This window comes from Columba livia, chromosome 1, assembly GCF_036013475.1.
Source record: "Columba livia isolate bColLiv1 breed racing homer chromosome 1, bColLiv1.pat.W.v2, whole genome shotgun sequence".
NCBI classification, from domain to species: domain Eukaryota; kingdom Metazoa; phylum Chordata; class Aves; order Columbiformes; family Columbidae; genus Columba; species Columba livia.
The window spans coordinates 169,586,604-169,605,808 of NC_088602.1; the positions used below are offsets into that span (position 1 = coordinate 169,586,604).

General features: G+C 44.9%; 1 protein-coding gene across 2 annotated transcripts; it reads right to left on the reverse strand.

Moving 5' to 3' along the window:
• Positions 1-384: 384 nt before the first annotated feature.
• On the reverse strand, positions 385-9,342 carry PDE6H (phosphodiesterase 6H). Of its 2 annotated transcripts, none has more exons than XM_005515077.3 (4): positions 9,205-9,342; positions 4,530-4,719; positions 4,220-4,260; positions 385-3,295 (listed from the first exon to the last, which is right to left on the reverse strand). In XM_005515077.3, the coding sequence occupies exons 2-4, from the start codon at positions 4,667-4,669 to the stop codon at positions 3,219-3,221; spliced, it is 258 nt and encodes an 85-aa protein (XP_005515134.1). In that variant the 5' UTR covers positions 4,670-4,719; positions 9,205-9,342; the 3' UTR covers positions 385-3,218. The 2 variants fall into 2 exon arrangements, with proteins under 2 accessions (XP_005515134.1, XP_005515135.1); XM_005515078.3 differs by lacking the exon at positions 9,205-9,342 and adding an exon at positions 7,566-7,880.
• Positions 9,343-19,205: the final 9,863 nt, after the last annotated feature.

The window sequence follows — 19,205 nt, forward strand, 5'->3', positions numbered from 1 at the left end:
GCTCTATCTTGCAGCCATAGCAATAAGAAGTGACTAAGTGGCATCTATGCCTAAGTCATTTATTGTTATAAGATATAAACATGATGACACTCAGTTGCATAAAAAGTCCCAAAAGACATAACAGGCCAAAAGATTTCAGCCCTGAGGAAACCATGTGCACCATGCCTGGGAGAATACACCAGTCATCACTCAGGGAAAAAGTGCTTCTCAGATTATATCACAGCATCACAGTTAGTCTTTATTGCCTGTTGTTTGGAGATAAGTAGCTGGTTTTCTCTCATGAGGAGTGGTGAGTTGCTTTCAGAGGTTTCCTAAAGAAAGAAAAGCTAAGCCATCTGCCTTCATCTGGATAATTTTGTAAGCAAGCCAGACTACATTCTTAAGAACTTTTTAAAATTAGTTTTTATTGGTTTTAACTTGTTTTTATAGTAAAAGAACAAAGAATAACATATTACAATATCTGTAGGCTGAAGTCCTTCAACAAGCTACTTTAACACATTTGCTTTCTTGCACCATAGCCGTCTCTCACTGTTTGAATAGTGGAAGTTTCAGGGGTTATAGCTCATTAGAAAAAACTCAGAACCTCAGACAAAACAATTGTGAGGATGTTTTAATACTCCTTTTCTAAGTCTCAAAATTCCTTACAAGTAAAGGAATGAATGTAATCCCTATTAATGAATAGAAATTATTTTAAAAATAAGTAACAAACTGTGTTGACTCAAAACACCTTCTGACACAGCGTATCAGCCAGACATGAGAGCTAGGGTACATGTGTTGGATTCCTCTAGGAAGGAGAATGGAGTAGTTGTCTCATCAGAGAATTACTGGAGCTGGGATTATGGCAGAACTACACCAGGACCCATCTGTTTGCTGAAATGCTTCAGTCCCTGGACTAAGGAGAACTTGCTTTTACACCAAGATTTTCTGACAGAGGACCTCACTATCTTTGGACTGTTTTCCCAAGGCCTGGGATGAATAGTGAATGAAAGTACTAATTCAAAGGTTCTCCTCCTGTTGTTCTCCTGCTCAAAAAAAAAAAAGGAAAATACAATGATAATAGAGGCAGCCAGCTTGCAGGATCCAAAACTGGATCCAATGGGTCTTTTCCCAGATAGAAGAGGACAGACTGAGAAGGTGAAATAAAGATCACATACTACAGGGTGGTGTAACATGAGGGAAAGCACAAGAGCATTGACATGGGAACGTTCATATTTAACCACAGAAGGAGAGGGCTAGCACATGAGCTTCAAAAAAAATGAAATCAGTTCCCTACAGTCAAAGCTAAATAAAATGTCATTTACATAAAGAACACTTAGGGAAAGAAGAAAAGCCTTAAAAGGTAAGAAAGGCTGGAGAAACCACGAGTAAGTGGAAAAGACAGATTGCATCTGCCCAAGGAAATAGCTGTGTGCTGCAATTAGCTAAATAGTACATGACTCCTGTGCTGTGATTGTGTTGTGGTTCTGAACTACTCATTGCTTTACTGCTGTTTCTAATGGCAGGAGTGCTGAATAATAAAAGCTGTATGCTGGACTGCCAGCAGAAGTTTCCTTTAGCTTTTGGTGCTGAAGCTGTATTTTAAATGAAATCTGCTAGCTTTTATTTCTGGAATAACAGTAGCAGATAACTATAGCACAACTATGGATTTATAGCAATGCTTTAAATGTTGGGATTGATCTTTTAGGCAGGATTTTCTCTCCTCTCCACAACCACTCTTTGCTCCTATGCACATGTTCAGCATGGGAAAGATAAGCTAGGGGGAGGTAGTTCTTATGCAATGAGGTTCATCAAGCTGAAGGCAATGACTAAAAATGCCGTCTCCTCTTATGAATATTATGTAGCTACAACAAAGCTCACTCCTTGCCTCCAAATAAAATAAAAGCCCTTCCTTAATGCCAGGGCAGCAGGGAATCTCGGTGCCTTCCCCGAGCATTTAAGTGGCTATGAGTGACTCCCCTCTCACCAGCACTCAGGCTGCCAGAGACCAGGAGACACTTATCGATCGGGTTAAATGGATCTGCTGCGTGCCTGCCTGCATCTACACATGCCAACCTCCCCCTGCCTCCCCACCTCCTCTGTTATTATCTCTCTCTGGGGAACCACCATTTGCCTGCTGCTACAGACAAGCTCCAGAGCTTGAGGTTGCCAGGGAGGTGAAAAGAAAAGCCTTCCTGCTGATGGGGGAAGGTGGGAAGAGAGACTTGCCTCATGCTAAATACAGGGAAGAGGGAGCAACTAATGCAATACCATCTTCTGCTAGATGAGGCGGGACTACTGACACAGTCTGCTGACAGATCATAATGATTTTCTGTCTTCTTATCTGGCAGCACACATTTCCTGGGGAGCTAATGCCTCATGTAAAAAGGTATGAGCCTGGCCACAGTGCAAGTATCACAGAGGGGTCTCCCATCGAAGAAGCAGCAGCACAATGTCATCTGGAGTGCTGCTGCTTTGGAGTTGCAACCACTCAGGAGCACAAAAGCAATGAACAGTAGGATTAATTCACTTAGCTATTGATCTCAGACACACACATTCTCAATTAAGATTATTAGAATAGCCAGAGTCTCATGGCTCATAGCTGGTGGGCAGTACAGCAGAGACAACATTTGCATGCTTTTCCCTCCTCTCACTGATGAGCTGAATGTTCCTCTGAGGAAGGGTATCCTACATAAAAGTAGTCTAATGTCTGGACTGGTGACTCATCCTATTTTCTACAGATACACTCTCAGCAACTAATTGGTGGCCCTGATAACCTGGGGACATACCCACAAAAATCTTATATAGAAAACTGTCAGAGACAGAAGGAAGAAAACAGAATAGGCTTGATATAATTAAATCTGGACAAACATGCACATCCATGCAAACAGTATCTCACCTAACCAGAGGAAAAGTTAACCAGGGGAAAAATTCAAAACCAGTTTCTCCTTATCTCCATACACATGGAGATCTACAACAGTGGGAGAAGACAGGATATGGTGCAGGGACACATTAAGACATTTTTCTGTAGTTTCATCACATGGAGCGTGAGGTCTGCTCAGGGTCCTGAATATCTTCTTTTCCAAATTAATCTGCAAAGGACTTTCTCATAACTAGCTCTTACAAAACCACCCTGCCCATGAGCAGGTAGATGTAAGGGCCAAAAATAAGTGTCAAAGGTGATGAAGACCATGCTGGGATCTGTGGAGTCACCAGGTGACATGTGTAGAGATGCTGGCACCTTAGATGATCCCAAACTGGGCCAGCTCGTGTAGTTCCAGATGGCTGAAAGCTTCCCATGGGCAAATCACGGTGATATCTGCAAAACAGAGAGAGTGAGAAATGGGTTCTGGTCACTGTACTTCTTGGATTTCTTTTTTATTAATAGAAAGTTTGATTTACTCAGGAAACATTAGAGATGGGAAGAGCAAGAAGAACAAAACTCCACTTGAAGGTTAAATGAGCAGATGAGCTCTTCAAATGTGGTACTACCTACCAGACCAAAACAGGTCAGTGTATTTTCTCCTGTGCCATCTGACTCCGTAAGCAAAAGCAAGCCAGCATTTCCTATACTCTCTTCAGTGACTGTGTAGACTGATGTGAGAATTCATTCTGGTTATGTGTTTTTTCCTGTTGTTAGAAACTGCCTGTAGACAAACTGTGACCTCCTTGAAGATGTGCAGTCTTAAATCAGATGATGAATAATTTGGGATAATAATTTAGGATCTGAAACCCATTGATAGATGCAGTTGTTAATGTTAACTAGGAAGTTCTGACTGGCTACAGCTCATCCAATGTGTGTTTCTCAATTCCAGATGGATGCATGAAATTCTTAAAATTAGGATTCTGGTGATAATGCAAATACTCAACCAGCTGGGATCTAGTTCCTGTGATTTTTGGTATTAATAGCTTAGCATTTGGCATTTATTTGAGAACCTTGTTCTGCTGAAATTCTTAGCCACAGTATTAGCAGAAAACAAAGACAAAAAAGCACATTTGTAGCCAAATGAAAATATTCAGAAATTGTAGCATGCCTAAATAGCCTTTCTGCCTTGTAGTGTATGTAAGCATAAGCATGACTGTGGCAGCTTGCAGAGGGAGTCCTGGCCTTCTCTGGTGACCCTGAGAGCTGCAGAGAGACCAAGGAGACTGGGAAGCTACCCCAGATAGTCCTCTCCTCTGCTGAAGCATGGCTGCACTTGTGTTAAAGCAGGGCATGACATCATCACCCTGCAGTGCTTACCTGTGCCCAGTCCCTCCATGCCTGGGATGTCATCTCCAAACCTAGGGGAGAAAAGAACATGTGAGGGGTGAGTTTGGGTCAACAGCACCCAGGAAAGGGGATCTGCCCTGCACCCACAGCCAGGGAAGGAGAAGTGTGGACAGGCAGCAGATGAGAAGGAACAGCTCCAGCGGGAGAGCTGACAGCCCAAGGGGGCAAAGGGAAGCTGCCTGGCTCCTTGCCCAAGGGAAGAGGGTACCTCAGGAGCCCAGATTAGCAGTGGGGAGCCACCCAACTAGCATGGCTTCTTTTCTTTCCAAAATGCCCTTACCCTTTTACTCCTTTTTTGGGAGGCTTGCTCTTGAACTGCCTTGTCTGTCTCTGCTTGAACTTGGGAGGCCCCTTGCGTGGTGTAGTGGGACCAGTTGGAGCATCTCCAGTGTTGAGGTTGGTGGCTGTGTTCTCACTCATCACTGGGCTGTGGTGTGTGGCAGGCACAAGACTCTCTCAAATCCCTCTCTCTGCAAGATAACGGCAAGGACTGTGCTTATAATTTTTAGGTATTGGTAGTCACTGACAGAATTACGGAAAGTATAATTGTGACAAGAATAAAGATAAAGGTATTAAACATAAAGAAAGATTGTAATGCATACAAAGTAAGCAGGATAGCACTGCCTTTCATCTGGCATGTTTGAATTAAGATGCGAAACAAAGGACACTTGAGCTAAGGACTGGTTCAGGATATAACTAGTAGGAGCTACAAAGACACACTTAGGGCTTAGAGAAATATCCTATACTTCGGAATCATCATGATATACTTCACCTGTTCTTATACCTGTGTCTAAAAAGTACCTTTTGGACCACTGATGGACATGGGATGTGAGTTAGATGGGCCCCCAGTCTGGGTGAAGCTGCAATTAGGGCCTTGTATTTGTCAATACCAACCTTAAGGGAAATAGTATAGGATCTTTAAAAGCTTGCAAAGAAGGCTAAGGCAAAACATTTGAGACTGTCTTTTAGATAGAAGTTAATTTTTCAGGATTTAGAAGAGTAAAGCCCATAACTTTCCCCAGCACATGTTCATTTTTATATTTTTGAGCATTATATTACATGCACTGACCTATTCTGCATCACACTGCATATGAGCCAAGCTCCACTTCATAGGGGCTAAAAAGTTACCAGAGAGCAATTCTTGTGTGGGAGACATCTCTCTTGCCTTGGAGGGCAGAACTGCTGCACTCAGAGCCCTTTGCTTCCTTCCCAGAGAGGACAATAACTCTCACCAGAGCCCAAGGGGGAGTTTCCAGTCCTTCATCAAATTTTGTGCTAATTAGTATGCTAGAATGCTCTGACCAAGTGCATTTATGGAACATAAATAATTGCCAACTTTTTCTCCCCTCCTTGAAGTAACATTCTTCCCCATGACCATTACATAACTCCTATCTCCAGGTGTGTGTTCCTGTGCAGCCAGGCTGATGGAATCGCTGATGGAATTAACTTCAGGATTTGGTACTAAAAGCTAATCCTATTATGTCACCATAGTACTCTGGCCTAATCCCCAACATCACCTGCAGTGACACTCTGGACTTTTAATCTCAGAACTATAAATGCCATCAAATATGAGGTTTATTTTTTTTTCTTAATCTGAAGACAGGTCATGTCTTTGACAGTCCTGAAATAGCTGAAGTGCTGGAAAGCAAAGCCTGAAATGCAAGAAGAAAGACCATCCAAGCAATCCTCCCGTGTCACTTCCACATCAGAGCAAGCAGAAGAATCATCATGTTTCTGTGTCTGTGGCAGTATGGGAATACTTCACCCCTGACATCTTTCCATCTGTGCTGGCAACAGGATGGATCCTAATGATAGCACCTAGAGGCATGCTCGTTCTTCTGCTGCTTGTGGTCGAGCTCCTGTCTCAGCTGTAATATCCTGAGCAGGAGGCTGGATGGGTTCCAGCAGCCCCAAATGGAGCAGCAGATGGTTGTGTCTGCAGCTGAAGTACGCACAGATGCTATTCCCCTGCCTGTAACACAACGCTTCCCAGGCACACACTGTGCCCACAAACACAGAGTTCAGCCCAGATCGTAGAAGTTACTTATTTGTCTGCCATCTCTGCAGCACCTGGACAATTGCCCAGTATTTTTTATCCTCACAGCAGGGTGGCAGGACAGGCAAACACTATCACCTTTCACAGAATGGGAATGGAGGTGCGGTGATCGATATGACCTGTACTGCACATCTGGGAAGAGTGAGAAAATCTTTTGACTCAGAGTTTTTTAGGGTTGAACTGAGAGGTGAAGGTACTTCAGCTTCAAACTAAAGAGATAATTTGGTGTCTCACTGTTACTCAGGACCAGTGAAGAATTCAGATGGTATGGCCCTACAACAAAATGCTTTGCATTGGAAAACAGCTCCATGGCATATCTGTTAACGTCCTGAAGTATAGTATTAAACCTCTGCCTCTGGTGCAGTTCTCATCAGCAGGTTGTCTGTGTCAGTGCTAGATACCCATCCTGAACTACAAGAGACATACATCCACTTCTAAGCATCATGTTCACCTAACAAACCAAGATACCTGGCACCCCTCTCTCTCAAGTGATACTACCAAAAGTACAACAGAAGAAACAAATCGGCTAACAGCCCTTTGGACTGATATCTAAAACTTGTAAGATATATTTGATGTCCATCTCCAACCAAGTTTCTGCCCTGCTTCAGCAGCCCCTGCTGTCTGCCAGAATAGTACCTTAACCACAAAAACATCTTTGAGGGTCAACTCTTTCTTAGTTCCTTAAGTCCATACCTTGCCCCTGCCCTTCACCCAATAGAGAAATTGCTAATGGGAAAACTCAGTACTTGAAGTTTCCTTTTCCTCCAGTCTGAAGTAGTTGTATCCACCTAACAGCTACTCAATAACTCAGTATTTGTCAGGAAAAAGCATCTGCCCAAATCACACTTCATCCTCTCTCTCACCTGCATAAATTCAAGAGAAAGCACTCAATGAAGCTAAGAGGGACAATTATAACTTCTTCCTTACTAACCTCCCTCTAACAGTTCTCTCCCGTGCACCACCAAAAGAAATAGCAGAGGATGCAAAACACCTTAATGCCACATAACAGCCTCTATCTTGCAGAGAATCAAGCTGCCCTCTCACCATTGAGCTAGTGGGACGTGTTTGCCACCACACACAGGCAAAGATGTCTCCATTCATGCTGGAGGGGGTTCTGCCCCAGTTTCCACACCTCAAGAACAAGCTGCCCTTAACATGCAGCCAGACATGGGTGGGCAAGGCACCCCAGGACCACAGATGCAAAAGAAACATCAACGGCAGCTTCCCAGGGGAATTCCCCAGCCTTTCACCTCCCCCTACCTGAGTACTTGGATAGTCCTTGGTGCCACACCAAACAGATGACTTGACAAACGTTTGATGAGACTGAGTCCCCTTCTCTAGACCTCTGCAAGTGCTGTGCTGCCTCCTCTCAGGGCTTCCTGGGCTTCCAGAGCTCTTCTGCTGCCACCGGCACTGGGATGCTGCTCCTGGGCGAGAGCTGATGACTGTGGATGCGAAGGCTGTTGAGGAACAAGATGTTCTTCCACACACTTCCTCTGTTCCCTCCTCTGACAAGGTGCTACCTAATTGCCCCTGACAGCATTTCTGCTCGTTCCAGGGTTTAATCCTCTGGGTAAGAGCTTTGCTTGCATCTGAATGCTAATTATACCTAATACATGTTAATGGGCTTATCTCAGTTGCGTCAGATATCCCACTTCTGGGTTGCTGGCCAGATTAATCGTCCTTCTTTTAGTTTTCTTTGAACTTAAAGAGGCTTGGATACTACTGACAAATGCTGACTCTTTAATCCGTCCCTTCCTTAATCTCTGATTCTCTATGGAAAATTTCCCTGACATAATGTAGACGCCTCACTTGACCTTCTTCAGACAGATTCAGTGTAGGATCTTATCTTTCCATGTGCGAAACCTTCAAAAATACAGACTTCTCCATGTGCGCTTGTCTTCATGGTGCCTCAGGGGTGTCAGGCACAGAACTCCCATGGGCCATGGCCCTCCATGCAGTGGCATATTGGGAGAAGACGGCATCCAGGAGGAACTGCTCTCCTTTTTACATTCCGTTTGATGGAGTTCTTGCATGCTCAGCTCTTGACCTCATGAGAGCCACTAGCATCATCCTTGCAGCCAGGCTTTCATCAGGGAATTTTGTATCGACCATTAAGATGCCTGTGAGGAGTGCAGAGTCTCACAGTTCCAGTCTTAGTTGCTTGAGCTGGTTAATCATAACGATGGAAAAAGTCCACACAGGTTCAGCCTTTTATATTCCCATGTTTTACACAGGATCTCAGACCTTTCATTCTAGCAACAGTTTTAAGACCAAGAACAAATGAAAGAGGAGGCACTCTAATAGACAGAAACTCATTTCAAGTGGAACTGTAGCCCCACAATTGCTTCCCAGATGGGGATCATTGGATAGACTATCCCAGTTGAACAAAGGGATTCAGTATCACCGGAGGTATAGCATCACACAGTATAAACTCCTCACCAATGTACCTTGCCTGTACAGCTGGACACTGGGACAGAAGACACCAGCTGCCTGTCTCACTGCTCCCCAGGAGCTCCACGGTGCTGCCCACGTGTGGGCTCAGCCAGCTGGTGACACAAGCCAAGGGGGTGCCAGGGACCCTGACCGAGATGTGCCCAGCATGAGAAACTGAGCAGCCCTGCAAAGGGCAGAGCAGCTCGCACAGCCAAGGAGCTTTGAGACAATCCACCGCTGCAGCACTTGCCTTAATGTTAGAGGAGACAGAAAATGACCACCCAAGAACCACAACTCCCTTTCTTAGCTACTGGGTCTGTTCATACCCTCCAGGCACAAACATCTGAATTTTTCCCCCATGGGGCTTTTTCAGGACTTTTCTCTCCTCTGAGTTTTGCAGCCAGTTCCTTTTTCATCCCCCTGCCACCCTCCTTATTCCTTTGAGCTTATGGGAAATACTTACAGTGCCAAGGGCTCCTCTTGCAAATCATTCAACTCCCGTCCTCTAGCCTGTGTAGAAAGGGTCTCGTGGTGTCCTTTCTCCTCCAGATATACCCTGCCACCAGGTGACATCAGGGCGCAAATTGTGGGCGGGCTCTTGCATGGTGGGGGAGGTGTATGTGGGCTGCTGTGACCCCGGCGCTCTGCAGGCACAAGTCCTGCCAGGTCTGGGGTAGCAGCAGAGCCTCAACATGCTCCTGAGAGGCAATGTGCCCCTTTCTGCAAGAAGTTGTGGCTCCTCTGGAGCTCCTGGAAGGAGATTTCTGGAGATGCAAAGAGGAATAACAAAATCACCTGCCATTTGAGCAATGTCACTGCTTGTGAACACACACATGCCTGAACACGCAGAGAAGGGAAGAGCTGGTCCTAATCACAACAGGTACCTCCCCTGTGCTGGTAAACACATGGAGAGGCTTTCAGCAAACTTCTCAGCAGTGCTGCAGGGGTCAAGATGCACCTGGGAGAGCAGTGCATGCAGTCATCCCAGTGCCAAGACAGCTGAGTCCGCTCAAGGGAGTCACAGGAAATGCTGCTGAGATGCTGCGCAGTGCCCTGGCAAATATTCACCTGCATCTAGCAGATGGGATGGTGGGGGAAGAAGGGGAAATCTTTGTGTTGCCTGTGGGTGGCCAGCCAGTGGGGTAGCCTGTTACTCTGAGACCCAAGGCTGAGAGTAACAGCTAGGTCATATGTGGGTACTGGTAGCATCACTACTGTGAGGGTGCTCTCTGAGAAAGGAAAGAGCTGGTGCCTCAGCCCAAACACCAGTCCAACAGAACTCCATGGATGGTATTGCACACTGTTTTATCAAGGGCTTTGTATCTCTGATGTGTTTTAATAACCCGTTGCGACTGCCTGGGAGACTGGTGTCAGAGATGTGGAAAAAGTGGGAGGAATCTCAGGGTGAAAAAAGAAGGTTCAAGGCCCTGCTAGAAGGTGCTGGAAGATCAATCTCATCCTGAACTGTAGCAGGACAGAACCTCAGTCATGGACTAAAGCTCTCTGTCTCAAGGCATAATCACAGGGCAACATAGTGATTCTCTGGAGTCCATTGGCTCTGGTGAGGTGACACTCACTGACCCTCATTGAGCATCCAGCTCACAATGTGAGATCAGGGCTGGCAGGGCTGAAAATGGTCCCAGAAGATGGAGCTGCACAAGGAGCATCAGGGCAGCAGACGGGCAGAAGAAACTGAGATGTGGGTTTGTGTAGCAATGGAGGGGCTTCCTCTTGCTGTGAGGCTGGAGGAGGGGATTTTGGAGCAGCCATGCTAGCCTGAGGTGTCACTATGTGTGACTGAGAAAGGGCAGGACCTCTCTGACATGACAGACCCTGGCAATGGAGACCAGTCCAGCATTGCTCTGGTGCTGAGCAAGAACCCCACAGCCAGGGCCTCTGGCTTTTCAGATGGCTGAAGTCAGATGAGATAAATCCCTCAATGAGACTCTTAGCTTACATTTAAAAAATCAATAAGGTCCTAGCCCTTGAGTGGGCACAGAGAAGCTGGGAAGTAAATCCTGAATGCAGCTGAGCAGCTTTCAATCTAGCAGAGAAGCAGCAAACACACTTAGCCTTCCCACGTGTTAGAGGATGATCACAGCTTTCGGAGGCTTGTGTGATATTTTCTGGGCACAGAAAAGAGGGAGGGGGCAGAATCGTGTTGGCATCATCTCTTCCCTGTGATGACTAGAGCTTGTACACAAATGCTTGGAGATTGATTGCACTCAGCAGCTCCTGACAGCAGAAGTGACTACTGTGGGCAGGGACCTGCTTGTGTAGATATAAAGAGGTGCAGCCTGCACCAGAAGACTCCATTCCCATCCTTGCTGCTCATTCCCATGCCTCCATCTGCTGCAGACAGGTTTCCGGGGGCTCCCCCTCCCCTTCTGCCTTCTCTTATGTAGGTAGAGTTGCTGGGGAAATCGGCTCTGTGGCTCTACTCTTTTCTGAAACTTAAAAATTTACATATTTTTGAGGCTGTTTGTTTTCAAAACACCCCCTTGGTTTTCCTGCTTTTCCAGTGAAATCTGGCTCATTTCTTTTTAACAGAAGTGGACATGTGGGAAAAAAATTTCCATGGTGTGACATAAAGCTATTTTTTGGCTGCTAACAAAACATGGCAGAAACTCCCTGAAGGGCCCCACTTATCATGTTCTTTATTATCCCCCATGATTATCAGGTTGTTTCACTCTCTCCTTCTCCTTCTCCCTTACCCTCACAGATCAGGTGGTGTTTGCTTTGTGGGGATGCAGGTGTGTGGCTCCTTTGCAGAGCAACAGGTGCCAGCTTTGTGTCAGTGCCCAACTGCCACCTCAGATGGAAGACGAGTTCTGCCCAGGGACTAAGTACCTAATCCCTGTGTCTCTCTGCCCCTGCCCAGGGTCTTCCTCCCTTGGCCCCAGGAATGCAACACTGGCCTTTTGAGCCACATCAGTTGCCACCTGATCCTGACCAGAGCTGCACCAGGAACCATGGGGTCCGAGCGGCAGTCCTGATGTTCACAAAGGAAAACCCATGACCTTTGTTACCTCTGGCCAGATTATTCCCAATTCTGAGGAAACACTTAAAAACATCTCCAAGGTTTCTGACCCTATTTATGAGCTGGTGTAGCCATGGTAACTGTAGTTAGAACCAGAAATAGCTACTCACTTGAATGACAAAGAAAACACAAGTTTACAAGACAGTGACTTTTCGAAGGACTGACTGAGCCCATGGGACTGGGGGAGGAAATCCCAGCTGAGGCGCAGGGCTGGGGATGAAGCAGATACAGGCTGTGGCTGGCACAGGCCACAATAACTCTTTTGAAACATATTTTTACAAGCTTGTGCCAGGTGCTTAAGAGACTTTATGCCCTCCTGATAGAGCTTTATCACTCATCACACGGACATACCTGACTGGAAATGAGCAGGGAATTTCCCAGGCATCTGCAGTTTAAGCTCGGTTTCCCTCCTGCAGACAGGCAGCTTCTGAATTCCTGGTGAGAGGAGATTGGCAGGACGTGGATTTGGAATGAGGTTGTCTATTTGTCTTATAGAAGGCCAGTGAGGTTGTCATATAAACAGAATTTCAGTGAGAAACTTGTTGTACTAAGGTGCCTGCAAAAGAAGATTCACATGCTGTATCCCCCCTTCCCCAATGCCCAGCATGTTCCTAAACTGTTCCCCATTTGTACCAGTGAAAAGGGGAAATGGATATGAAGAACTGGGCTTTGCCAGGCACAGATCTTTAGCTGTTTGAATACAAGCAAATCAGTTTATCAAAGATGCAGAGAAGGAGGCATTCTCATGGAGAGTTTTATTCTTCTTCTTCAGGAAACCATGCACCACTACCCTGGTGTCAGGATTAAGCATCTGTAACAGCCTGCAATAAACCAGGCGTACTGACTTTGGGCATCTATGCCTACTGCCTGACACAGCAGCAATGTTGAGTGTCTCTGAGCTCAGCTTGCAAAAGAGCCTGGTCTCGATTCTCACTCCACTTGTGCCCCAGAACTGGCAATTGGGCAGAGGTTAAATAGGCTGAGGTCTGTTTTTCACCTGCCAGGGCTCTAGAGAGAGATATCTCTGTGATCATTCTGGAGAAAATGGTCCTTTGAAGAAACATAAACCAAGCCGTAAGGTTTAGCTGAACCATTAGCAGTAGCCCTGCCTGTGTTAGAAATCAGGTGGCACTGGGGACATGACTAAGACCACAAGCCAAATGGCCATTTCCAAGACTGCTTCAGGAAAAAATAAGTCCCTGTTTTTCTCATTCAGTCAAGGGTTCTCAGTTTGTGCATGTCAGAACATCATCACAGGCCCCAGGCTTTCAGGCACCAATGCTTTAGGACATGCTAAGGCTTTTTATAGCAGACGATATAAAACCCATGTAGGCTGTCATACACTTCATTAGTTATCAGAGAGTTACACGTACTTCTGAGTAGTGAGTCTGGCCTTTCTTGGAACAGATAACAGTCTAATACTCACAAGACTGCTATAATGGTATGATTTTATTAACTTACATGAACTTCTCCCTGATTGGCATAAATAAAAGAAAAATCAGAATAAATCCTTCCGCTTTTAGATAGCACTTTTCACCCACAGATCTCAAAGCACAGAGCTCAATTTTCATCATCCCTATTTGTAAATATGGAAGCTGATGGACAGAGTTCATATACCTGCAGATGAGACCCAGCCATCCAGACATCTCTTGTGGGAACTGATGCGCTTGGCCATGCAGCACAAAAAGCTCAGTACTTTATAACTGTTTTGTGATTGATTGTTTAAGAGCATTCCCTCCCACTCATTGCTGAGTCGTCCCATGAGAAAGCAGTAACATTAGTGAGCATCCTTTTCATGCACTAACATTGCTTAATGTCTGCATCCAGGCTGTTGGTAGTGCTGCAATGGGATTGAGTTTATTAGATAATTTTAAGAAGCTTCTTCTCTTTCCCATTTTCACTTTTCCCACAGTTAAAATATCTGTTTTTTCTAAGATTATTTTTTCTCCTGAATTCAATTTATAGAATATGCTCAACACTAGTACAGTGAACCATGACCTAATTTTTTTCCCTTTTTTGATCAAATCCAGGTAGTTAATCTTGTTATCTTTGTGACTGCCAGAAGGCAGAGCATGTGGTTGCTCTTAAAAATGTACCTGAATAACACAGTTTGTATAGTATTGTCTTGAGTGTACTCCTTAGATTTTTCTTTTTCCATAATTAATTCCCTCTGTACAAATTACATGCCATATACCTGTGAACAGTGATTAAATGATTCACTAGCACTCACTAAAAGTGATAACACTTTCACTAAACACAGAAGTAATAGTGCCTTGTTAAAAAAAAAAAAAAAAAGAGAAAAGAAAATAAGAGACTGCAAGAGGGTGGTTTATTTAAATGGAAATAAGATAATTCCAGAGCGTTATTCGGTTCAAAACAGTGAAGCAAATGATTCAGCGTCACTGGGCTAAGGAAGAAGAAACTGTACACAAGTCAGCTCCAGATGTCTTCTTTCCTGACAGCTCCTTTCTCATCTTTTTTCTGAGAGATCGATTCTTTCTCCTTGGCAACCAGAAACCCATTAAAGAAAAGCTCTTCTAAAACATTTTGGTAAAATGTTTCTTTATTCTTCTGAAGGGGACACATCTTTTCCTATGGCTTTCACACCATGATACAGACATACTCTTCTTTCCTCCTCCTACCAGATAAAAGCACTGCCGAGCAATCTCACTCAGTTCAGATCCTTGCCACCATTATTATGACATTTCCATGTAACAGCTGAGGCTTTCAAACAGGAATGGTTGCTTCTGGGGAGCATTTCGCACTCTCCTTGGGAACATTCAACTAATGGGGAGAGGAGGCAGGTCTTCCTCCTCCATTATCCTGTCTCTTGGGTGGCTGCTCACCTCCCAACACAAGGATGTTAAATGCTCAGGCTGCCACGCGATAGCAGATCCCTGGTGGAAATAGTTGTGGAAGGGGAAAAGCTGGGGGATGAAAATGTGAATCACTTTTTAAAAAATTTTCTCCTTTTCTTGCTCAGGTGTATTGTCAGGCACTGGGCCTCCTATTCTGCCCTCACGATCTAGCAAATGTGTAGGGTTTATTGTTGTCTGTTTGTTTTATTTATTTAATGGCCTTTCACTGGCAGAGTCCAACCTTTAATTTAGAGCCTCCACACTCTTGCTTTCCAGTAGAGGTACACATCTCTATTAAAGTGAAATAGAGCCTCTTATCTAGGAGGCCCCTAAGGATATTTCTGTGCCAAGAACCTGGAAATGCAGACCGTTTCTGGGGTACAAACATCATAAACACATCATAGACTAAGTGAACTCTTTAGGAACCATCATTGCACACTGGGCAAATGCCTGTTGCACAAAGGATGTTCCAACGGTTTCATATACACAACAATTTATTTGTGGGCTCCATAACTGATGGTATACTTTGACTGTAATGATGAAAGTTTTTTCTAGAGAAAAATGAAAATAAAAGAAGTAGCGAGAGAGAGAAAAAAACTGGAAACTCTCCCCAGTGCCCAACTAGGAAGGGCAATGATGGTATCCCATAGGAGCATCCTCCTCTGAAGGCTCTTTCCAGTGAAGCCAGTTATGACAACAAAAATGACGAGGATGATGATTTCTTGCTCTTTTCTCCATTAGCATCATGTACTTTTCATCAGGACTCACTTAAACTCCTTATTGGTTATTCCTGGTTGTGATTCTATTAGGCCTGAGAGGAGAATGCTTGTCACGTGCAAATGTTGCACATTCATTACTTGTTAAGCTTTTGAGTATAGATATTATTGGATAATATTTACTGAGAATTTAAATAGCTGTTACCTGCATTGTTGAGCACCACATTAGTTTTTCTCTTTTATATACTAAAGTCTACAAAACAAGAGATAAAGAAGGAAAGGGAGGAGGAGCAACTCTCATACTGGTGCTTTCCACAAGAATCCACTGCTATGAGAGTCTGCAGAGGCAGGGCCATGAGTGCAATAATACTGGAGCAGCACAAGTGCAATAAAGGAAGAACGTTGCCACAGAGACGCTGATAATTACTGCCTCATGGCTTCAGTAAGAGGCTATGCAGCTGCACACAGCATGCCCTGAGCACTGCTGAGTCTAAAGCACCAAGGCACATGAGGCACCTAAGAGCTAGAGGGAGCTGACACCGAGCCATGAATTGCAGTATAAAGTCAAGATCTCTGCCAAGAGGAGTGTTTAGCACAGGCAAGGCAGGATGCAGCTGGCAAAGGAGATTTTCTAAGTCCAGCAGAGGAGGAGAGGATGGTACAGGTCTTCTCTGAATTTAGTCCCAGCTTCAGCTCTGGCTGTTTTGGAGGAAAGTCACAATACAAGACGGAGTGCTTGGATAAATACCTCCTAACACCCTGACTGGTGATCAGCTTAGGGCTGAGATTTGGTTACACTTGCTGAGATTTGACCTTATATAACCACCTGTTTTCTGAGAGGTCCTAAAATAATCCAGCCCTCTTTCAAATCCAGCTCCACTTCTCTAGGACACCGCCCCCTGCAAGATGCCATGACATCCACTGTGAGGGATGGAGGGCAAGAGCTGCTTCCTTCCATGCTGGGCTCTGGAGTGCAGAAGGTACAGCGAAGAGACCCCCTGCTCCATGGTGACAGGGACCTTCTTCTCCCTCCCAGCCCTGTTCTTTCACTCTCGCCATTCCACCTGCTTTGTGATCCCTCACCTCTAATGGGCTGTTCTGTCCCTCCCCAGCCTTTCTCAGGCGAGCCTCTGGAGGAAGCTGGTTTCATTTTGCCCGTACTCTTTCATCCCAAACAAAATCCTTTTTCTTTCTCTGTCTTGCTGTTCCCCTCCAGGGGAGTCAAGTCATCCAGAAGTGTCATGTGGTGCTTGTGCACCTTCAGGCTGGAGATGGGGGTTATGGGATTAGCACGTCAACTAGCACAAAAGCTACTTAGACAAGCATTAAATCTCCAATCTTCTCTACATCTTTAAAGGAAATCTCATCTGGAAGAGCTGGAGAGATGGAGCACTCAGTCACGTTTTCTGGTGCCAGCTCCTCACCTCATCTGAGAGCCCTCAAGTCCTGTGGCCTGGTGGTTTGAAGGGATTGCAATGGATGGGAAACCCCAATAAACCCTCACTGGGGGCTCTGTGGCTGCACCTCCAGGTGCCTTCTTCCTCCTTGCTCTCCATGTTAAGTACTGGCTCCCTTGCCTGGCACCGTGTCCAGCCGCCATCCCTTTCCTACCTTCCCACCCCATGGGCTGCACATTCTCTTGCAGCACTTCAGGAGGAGTGAGTGGCACTGCGCAGGAAGAAAATGGGCACCATGTGTGCTAGGCACTGCAGGACCAACCTTAGGACACTGCCTTTTAAAGCAAATGCTGGGACACCTCATACCTGCATTTATGCAGGTGCAAGCAATTCATGCTTCACAGGCTGCATCCTCCTGTTTATCCCGCTTAACTGTGAGGCGGAGGCGGCAGTGCTGGGTTTACCAAGGAGTTGGGTGGCACCTTGTGATGTAGTGAACGTCCCCTGCTGTGGCGGAGAAAGGCCTCATGTCTGAGCTCCCTGACCTTTCACCTTCCTCCATGCTCATCACCTCGTGACTGCCCCAGTGCCAGATTACCTCCTCTCATCTCCGGAGGAGAAAGGATCCCTGCACGTAGTGAGGGACATCACCTGGGGACATCCACCTGGGGGACACCCATGGCCAAAACTGATGCTTACCTTGCAGCAGCTTTTGAGATGAATTTGCTGCACCATGAGCGTGTCTTCCCAGTGTATCACCCAACGTCTTCCCAGAGACTGTAAAAAGCTTGAGGGCGAGGCAAAGCTCACGACAGTGACTCTACTTGGCAACCTTGTTCATTAGAGAGTGATGTGAATTAGTAGCACTATGTACTGAGCTCAGTGTAAAAGCAATTGAGTAGCTCCAAAACAAACCACTTTACAAGAGCAGTAGAAAAAAATATTGCACTGTTGGGCCTCTTACAATTACAAAAATGGATTCCCTGCCTGGACTAAAATTTCTTTTGATTTTTCCCCCTAGAGCTTCCAGCCTGGGTAATTTCAGCTCCAAATTAGACAGTTCTGGAAATTAAGAGGAGGTGAAAGTAAAGGATTCTAACAAGTGGGGGTTTCTTAAGTCAGTAACTTCTAAAGGCCATAAAATAGCTCCTTTCCTCAAACCCCGACATCTCTTCTGCAGAAGATGGAGATGACAAGTAGCAGCACACAGCAGCAGTGTACCACCAATCTAAAAAAATAAAATCCAGAAATGCTGGACAATTTACGGTAGCAATCCAAACTCAAATGAGAAAAAAATACCCTGTTTAATTTTTTTAATCTTACAATTTTTAAGAAATCTCAAGATTTGTTGAGTTCAGTAAGATGCTACAGAACATACATGACTGTTGAAAGTAAAGACTGTGTAGCTGAAAGATATGCATTTAAATTTTTGCCTTAGCTTTTGGCTATTTACTTGAAATAAGTTTAGACACTAGTGGTTGATTGCACATATTAATGTGGTCAACTAATTGTACAATCAACTGTGGCCAGTGGGGCCAAAGTAAATAAGTCCTAATAATGATAATATTTTAAGTAGAAAATATTATTTTTCAACTAAGAACACATTTGAAATATTACTGTTTCCTTTGCAATAAGTCAGGTACACTCTGGCTCTTGTCCTTGTCTCCTTCTGTCACAGACATAAGTATTGGCTGGGGTTGGAGAATGTCTGCCAAGAGATGATCTTCATTGCATGGCATCAGTTTGTTAGAGATAAAATACTTGGTGTTAGGGATTTGCTTTCAGTGATGTTCTGCTCTGACCCCTTTTGAAACCTGCTGTTCTTCCAGCAGATCAGTGACGTGGTTCCCCAGCAGGAAGTGTTGACCCAAAGGATGATGCCTGGCTTCTGAGCTCCCATCTGCTTGTCATGGTGCATATTCAATGTCTTCAGCTCCTTCTCATCCCTTTTAAAACAGGAAGATGAAACACAGAGGAATGACACGATTTGCCCATAATTACATACTGGGTAACTTCTGATCTAGGAGTAAAATCTGTTTGTCCTGTATACTAGGCAGCTATGTCAATATAAGCTGGGTGTACATACCTATGGTGGCACATAGCTATACATCTCTATATCTCTATGCACATTTGTGGATATACTGGTGTTGATGTATGCTCACACACATTTAGAAACAGTGTGCAAATAGCTAGACACAGGCAATCTGGTATTTATCTCCAACTATAAAAAGAAATGAGACAAATCTAAACCAAATCATCCCCCAGCAAAAATTATAATAATAATGCCAGAATTATGATTGCACTGGTCTCTTTGTACACAGCCACTCAACCCAAGGAAAAGCCAAGCCAAGCCATGAACAAATGTTAGACTCAACCCACACACCCTCCCAGCCAAAAGGGTGTTCTGGTCTCCCAGTACAAATTAGGAAGTCTACTGAAATTAGAGAATTAGT

Coding starts and splice junctions, on each gene's coding strand:
- PDE6H (XM_005515077.3), bottom strand. CDS start 4,669: ATGAGTGAGAACACAGCCACCAACCTCAACACTGGAGATGCTCCAACT. Junction 4,261..4,529: donor CCCAAAAAAGGAGTAAAAGG/GTAAGGGCATTT, acceptor TTTCTCCCCTAG/GTTTGGAGATGACATCCCAG. Junction 3,296..4,219: donor CATGGAGGGACTGGGCACAG/GTAAGCACTGCA, acceptor TCTGTTTTGCAG/ATATCACCGTGATTTGCCCA.